This window comes from Montipora capricornis, chromosome 12, assembly GCF_036669925.1.
Source record: "Montipora capricornis isolate CH-2021 chromosome 12, ASM3666992v2, whole genome shotgun sequence".
NCBI classification, from domain to species: domain Eukaryota; kingdom Metazoa; phylum Cnidaria; class Anthozoa; order Scleractinia; family Acroporidae; genus Montipora; species Montipora capricornis.
Window position 1 is genome coordinate 262,501 of NC_090894.1, and position 7,500 is coordinate 270,000.

A 7,500-nucleotide genomic window follows, 5' to 3' on the forward strand; every position below is an offset into this window, starting at 1 on the left:
ATTATCATTATACTATGCATAAAATCTAATAAATCAAATGACTAATGACTAAATACTAAAACAGAGTTGACTTAAGAAATATAGAAATGGTCGAGTCCTGTGTATGCTGTATAATTGTTCTTTAAAAGCTGTACATTCTGACTAGATAAAATATTAATAGGGAGTCTATTCCACTCTTTCACTGCCTCGACTGCAAAAGTTCTTCTTGCCTCTGTTTCGCGCGAGTATTTTGGGCATCTCAGGGTTATGCTTCCATTCCTCGACTGCCTCGTAGAAGTATCACTAAACTGTGTCATATACTCAGGGCATTGGCCATTAAGGCATTTGAACACAAGGCATAACTTGATTACATTAATTTCGTCATAAAAGGGTAAGCATTCCAATTTCTTAAAAAGCTTAATTCTCCTCTTCTCTTTTGTTCTAACCCCGAGAATTACTCTTGCGGCTCTTTTTTGCAAACAAAACACCCTTTTTATATTATTAGTGGAGGTCGACCCCCATATGACGCTACCGTACATCATAACTGGTTTACAATTGATTGTAGGGTTATAAAAAGTAAGGCGGCCCCTCATTTGGAGGAAGTTAATGCCCCCCTAAGCGGAGCTGCAAAAACAAGAATGAAGTTTTTTTTTTTTTTCTGAAATGTGCACATAAAACAATATGCGCCCCTTTAACATTCTCAATGAGGAAGAATATGCACGTCTTTTCACAATCTTTACGGTATTTTTGCTGAATGAAATAAATGTGTGTATTTGGTTTTTCTTGTCTCTTTCGGTTTTTATGTTGTTATTGCAAAGCACTTTCTCCAATCTTTCTTTGTATTTTTCTTATTTCCAAGATATTAATGAGTGCTTGGAGTTTACTTTCCAATGTCAAGATGAATCACAGAAGTGCGAGAACACCTATGGATCATATAAATGTGTTTGCGAAGAAGGATTGTATTGGATAGACAACAAATGCCAAGGTAAGAAAAAATCAACACCAACAGCAACTTAAACTATTTGTGTCTTAAAATCAAGATTAAAGTTACTTGATTTCTGTCACTTAAATTGAAGTCATGTTCTTGTTTTTACGGGTTGCCATGCGAAGCATTTGGATCCTCAACTTCTTGAAACATTTAATATTACAATTGCCTCAGCAGATGACTTGAGTCATTTGAAATTATAATGCGCTTATTAAGTAATTACTGGAAATTACTGCATAGTATCAATTAGAAATGGTTTTTGCAGCGCTGATACAGTGAGTGTTCCTTTGTCTCTAAAGGACTCGGTAAAGGCGAGGCACCACCTCCACCACCACCTGCTCCGGAGCCAAAGCAACCATCAGAAGAGGAAAGAATAGAGTCTGTAAACATTGACATTCAGGGACTCAACACATCTGAGGTAAGATCTACCATAGCGACATCGACAAAAACGCCAAATATACAATGGCTCTGGGCACACGTTTTTTACTTGTGTGCATTTCTTTCCCTTTCAACCTCGAATCTGCGACGTGAGCACTAAAGCATTAAACGAGAAATTTTAATATTATTTCGTCATTCGTCGTTATCGGAATAACGGATACCTTTCTGCAAGTTATAGCAAATTTGGTCAGAAATAACCTCTGAGGTTACGATGGTTTCCACCGCCAAGCTCCGGTCGCAACCTATCTGGTTTAACTCTCTTATACGTATTGAAAATAAACCAGTATATTTTAAGTTGTGGGCTACCAACGGAATCCTAACTATCAGCGATTTAATGACCAACAACGGAACTTTTTTGTCCTTAACTGGATTTCAAAGAATGCCACTATTAAGCCAACGTTTTTATCTTTTATGGGTATCATTTCAGCGGCAAAGCAATTGTGGAATATTAATAGGTTCAAGCCAGACACCCTAAGAGAAGACTCTGTAAACTAGGATAACTTTCGTCCAATTTTCTTTAATAAATACACCTACTAAAGTTGTCTACCAAAAGGTAGTAAATAAAAAGAGAAAGCTACCCCTAAAGAGTCAAAAGAAATGGTCCATAGACTGCATGTGCGAACAAAATGAATGTGTGAACTGGAAGGCCGTATACCAACAGCCTTTTCGATGTACCAAAATCTCAAAATTTTTAGAATTCCAGTTTAAAGTATTCCACAGAAGGCTAGCCACATTTGAAATGAAATGTTGATAGAACCCACTGGGAACTCGGAAAAATCCGCGCCCCATATGGGCCTTTCAGGGCAGTGCCGATTACTAGGATGGAGGTATGGAGGTTAAGCTTAAAAACCCACCCCAAATATCCCACACATGTGGTACATCTAAGCCATGCCAGAGTGCACAAACTAGCGAGCTAGTGAGCATGCGCAATTGCTAGCGGCAATGACTCATCCTAGTAGAGTGCTCAATTTGGACATGAAGTCAAAAGCTTTGTAATGCCAAAGAGCTATATCAGTTTCGACACCTTTGTTCCTCGATTTTTTTTTAATCACTTTGGCTAGTTTGCAGTAGCTGGAATGAATAAGAAGGAGGAGGAAAGGGGGCGGGGAGGGGTAGTTTGAACAACGTTATAATTCCAATTTCAATGATGTCGCGGCCATCGTAGATCGCAAGGTCAATCAAAGGAATTTTGGGGATGACGCTGACGTCATTGACATTTGCTTACCTGAATAAGCGCATTAAGTTGGCTCCCTAGAGTATTTGCAAATACCATCACTACAGGGCACGAGTTAGAAAAAGAAACCTAATTAATTTCTCATAAAGTTTTCGCTTTAGAGATTTACCAGTATTGGTACAGATATAATAAGGCTTATTTTTTGGGTGTCAATTTTTGCACTATGATCGTTACCATGGCAACATCACATCTAATGACAGGCAGATATATTTTTGTTTTTGGACTGGATTCATTAAAATTCACACTTTCCTTTGGTGATTTTTTTTCATTCTTTGCCACATTATGAAAATGATATTGACTGACATTTTTGAAGGGATAAAAAGTGAAGGTCGTTCAAACGGTTTTGCCAATATTCTGTAATTTGTCATTTTTCTAAATATATTCGATTAGCTCTGACAAATTTTAAGAAATGTAGAGCATTTGATAGGAACTGTAAGTGATTAGAACTGAGCCAGTTAAAGAAAAAATTACCGAAGGGAACGCGAGAAAATTAGCAATTAATTTTACAGATTTGGTCACGCGGACGTCACAAAAATCGGAAAAACACACGCTATTCAGGTTTTACGCACCATACTAAAGGCCTACGTTCAACCGACAGGCTTCTCGACAATTTGTTTTTTTGTTGTTTTTAATTCAATGGAAATTCGCATTGCTCATCGTAGTGATCTGATTGGATAAATTTCAGCTTTGGCAGGATTTATATATATGAAAGCTGTTCCACGGCTCGCAATGCCTGTCTGTCTAAGGTGGGCCTTTAATGTCTTTTTTCGCTTGTTTTAGTGGAACAAACCAAAGGAGGACGCATTCAAACAATCCGTTGCAGAGGCAGCCACCATACAGTGCGCAAATGATAACAATTGTATATCAAGCAGGTAACGAACTCCGAGGAAATATGATTGCATTCACTGGAAAAATCAGAACGTACTTTTGGTCGTCTATTTTTGGCTGGGTGGCTGATTGACTAACTGATTGACTGTCTGTCTGTCTGTCTGTCTGTCTGTCTGTCTGACTGACTGCCTGACTGGCAAAGTACAAGGAAGGGTTACTTTTTTACAAACTTTAACCGTGTAGCACTTATATTTAAACAGACTTAACTGATTAGAGTGTTATTTGAAGTGCTAGTTTTGTACCCCATATGAACCATGTGAGCGTTAGCTCTACTAATGGGAATGGGCCCACACAAGGACAGAGAAAAACTCTGACCAGGGTGAGAATTGAACCCACGGCCTTCGGGTTAGATCACTGCTGCTCTACCGACTGAGCAACAAGGTCAGACGAGAGCACGCTGTGGGAACTGAAGATGTGAATATCAATGTCAAGATGTGGGTTCAATTCCCACCCTTGTCAGAGTTTTTCTCTGTCCTTGTGTGGGCCCATTTCCATTAGTAGGGCTAACGCTTATATGGTTAATATGGGGTACAAAACTAGCACTTCACATTACACTCTAATCAGTTTTGACTGACTGACTAACTGACTGCTTGACACAGACTGGGTGGCTAGCTGACTGACTGAGTGACTGATTTTATTACTTTTATTATTGTATTGGCATGTGGTCTTTCCTCATTTAATCTTACCCGTGAAAACACGTATAATTTTTGAGTCGCTTACAGAAGTCTGCAAACAAACCACATTCACGAATGTTAAGCGAGACAACCGGTATTGCGAAAACACGACCGTTGTTGTACCAAATTCAAACCTCCCGGATTAAGATTCTTTGTGTAATGTATTTCCATTAAAATGTAGCATTTACATTTAAATGATATGGAAACACTTGGAACAAAACGTCTTATTCCCAAAGGGTATGAATTGGGTATAACGTTGAGTTAGCCAATTAGATCAATTGCACTCGCCCGACAGGCTCGTGCAATTTGTAGTCTTTGAAAAAAAATTTCAAGTGCTTATTTATTCCAAATTGCACCAGAAAAATCATGTGATTACTTTAAAATGTACATGGTAAGACTCGAGATGGTTAAGCAGAAGAAACGGATGCGTATCACGCAATCGGGGGAAATTTCAAAACAAACGATTTGATTTCTATTGTTTCTAAACCGTTCAAAATACATTTGTAAATTGCACTGTTACAGCGTTAAACCGATGTTACACGGTTTTGCACTTTATTACAACAAAACTGCACTGCTGTCTTGGCCAATCAGAATTGAATAATTTTTCGAGTATATTATTGAATTAGCTAACAAGGCAGCAATTTCACCTTTATTGCACTATTTAAACTTTCTGCTCTATTTTACTTTTCTGCACTCTGTTTGGGATTAATTGACGTGCTTTCGACCAATCAAATTTATCCATGTGATTACCTATACTTATATATCCTGGACTGGTCAGCAATAAACGGCATACAGTAATCATGCACTCAAGTTCTATTTCTTTTCCTTTTTAAAGCTCTAAACGCAAGCGGCGATCATTAAACAACCTCATATTCACCGAGGATCAAGTGCATCTCTTGCCTGGTTACCCAAAACAGGTTTCTCAAGTTCCTCTTTTGGCCGTCATAGCATTTTACTTACAGACTCCTCCCGGATCGTCAAGCTCCGTGATAAACAAGAATGTATTGGTGGCAATTGTGAAGTCGTCTGTGGCGGAAATCTCCTCTGCTCTCAGTGCAAACATCTCAAATGTACAACAACTCTTTGACAACACAACCACAACAGCACAAACACCAGAACCAGCATCAGCAACAACAACAGCACCAACATCGGCAACAATATCAGCAACAACATCACCAACAACAAACACTTCAACAGAAACAACAACTGTACCAGAAGAAGAGGAGGTCCCCGATACAATGCTTTATGCTTTAATTGGTGGTGTTTTTGGTGCTCTTGTGTTTGTCATTGTCGTCAGCTTGATTGTTTGGTGGCTATGCAGAGGAAATAAAGGGTAAGCGGTCTGATAAGGGCCCTCGCTCGTTACGTAGAACGCGTGGATGTGTCTTTAAGTTTCCTAAAAAAAGGAACCTATTGGATTTTCTCTAAAAATAAAAACAAAACAAGTTTTGTTTTTGTTAACAGTGAGAAAAAGAACGATGCGTTGGGCCTGGAAATGAGCCGTGTACAGCGTACTGGCGATATTGGATACTGGAATGGCACTTACGCGTAAGTAAACGCTATCATACATACCACTTAACTCTATTAAATTCAATCAGGGCCAGAACCTCCACAATATATGCCTTCACTCATCAGTTCATATATCAATGTACTAGTCCACCTCCCCTATCCCCTAGCCTAGATGAGCTTCCTGAATTAAAACAGAAGAGTGTCTCCGAGAGTTGCTCTTTTGGCGGCGGAACCGCGAGAACAATACTGACGAGTGTCATGGTTTGCACACCACCACATATTCATTCCATACCACTCCAATCGATTCCATTGTTTCACTCCAAGGCACGAAACACAAAAGTGAAATTCCCCCCACCCCATCCCATTCCCTTTGTAATGGTCAAACACTGTTGAAAGATCATCAGATTTCGTGGTTACCCATGCACCCATATCCCTCAGGAGAGATATATTTGTAGTCTGCACTTGACGGGTACATAAATGCAGAATAGAGCGAATTTCATGTGACCTTGAGAAATAAACGTAAAAACAGAACGTAAACAAAAATGCAAAAACATTTAATTGGCTTATCGAACAAAAACAAACAAGTGCGAATTTTCATTGGCTTAGCGAACGCGGATGTAAACAACGTCACCTCAGTCTATGGAACTTTATGGAAAGCGATCAGCGTCACGGCGCTTTGACGTCCTTTGAAATGCAGTAATGTGATTGGGAAATCGAACTGTTTACTGCCCACATTAGGAAATTCCTTGGCGGGAATAAAGAGAAACCTTGTTTTAATCTTGCCAAACATTGGTTCGTGAAACAAACAAGGAACACTTTTTCAAGGTCATAGACCTGTAATAGACCATATTCGTATTGTCAGTATTGGGCTGGAACTAGCTTTGCAATGGAGGCTAATGCGGGGGAATTTTTTCAAGTGCAAGTACTTTTTAATATATTCTCCCGCATTAACCTCTATTGCGAGCTAGTCCCAGTCCTATACTGAGAATACGAATATGGTCTATTGCAAATGGCCAGATTGATAATTTTCCTGTAATTTTGCAGGCTTCCCCCCAGAGTACATCCTGAACGACAGTGACCAAGCTCCGTCGCATCGGTGGACACCTAATGCGAGAATTTTACAACAACACTGGCCAACATATATCTTTCGATTTTTATAAATTCACTTGCTAGAGAAACGCACTTGTAACCGAAATAGTATAGTCGTTGCGCCAGATAGATCAGTACCCTATTCCACTTCGGATTATCCGATTTTATACACCTTACCATTGTTGTAGAGCGAACAGTAATTGTTGCGGTTACCCAGTGGGAAGAAAAGAGCGCATCTCAACACGAATTGGAATATGATATCATTAGGGAACGCCACGGTCGGCAACCGGAAGTGTTAGCTGTGTTTCACTATCACATTTGTCTTGCTAAGTATCTTTTCACCGCTAGATACAATTAGTTTAAAAATCTGGGGGAGACGACTGCCCGGGCATTAAAGGGAACTTTCACTCTTACTACAGAATAAGTTTAAACCGAAGAAAATTGTTTACAAATAAATTTGTTCAAAATTTGCTTTTAAATCAGTGTTAATATCAGGAAAAGTGAATTTTAAAATCGCTTATTGCCTATTGCCTATTGTTCTAACACAAATAACAAAAGGGTAACAGTAACACGTCACAATTATTCAAGATGGTGGCGCCCGCGAAATTTGGAAACAAAAATAGGTGATTCCAAAACTTATTTCTTTCGGATACAAACGCTTTCTTTGAAAATATGTAGATTGACGTGACTGTAACAGTTATTTC

The 7,500-nt window shown here is 39.1% G+C and overlaps 1 protein-coding gene across 1 annotated transcript in view; it reads left to right on the forward strand.

Annotated features, from left to right (window-relative positions):
* LOC138027481 (mucin-like protein) overlaps positions 1 to 7,240 on the forward strand; it is a 38,801-nt gene extending 31,561 nt beyond the window's left edge. Inside the window, exons 20-25 of the mRNA XM_068875031.1 lie at positions 839 to 964; positions 1,264 to 1,382; positions 3,417 to 3,508; positions 5,034 to 5,531; positions 5,663 to 5,746; positions 6,752 to 7,240. Coding sequence (XP_068731132.1) covers positions 839 to 964; positions 1,264 to 1,382; positions 3,417 to 3,508; positions 5,034 to 5,531; positions 5,663 to 5,746; positions 6,752 to 6,785 — 953 coding nt within the window. The 3' untranslated portion in view covers positions 6,786 to 7,240. The remainder of the gene's footprint in view (positions 1 to 838; positions 965 to 1,263; positions 1,383 to 3,416; positions 3,509 to 5,033; positions 5,532 to 5,662; positions 5,747 to 6,751) is intronic.
* The last annotated feature ends 260 nt before the right edge of the window (positions 7,241 to 7,500 follow it).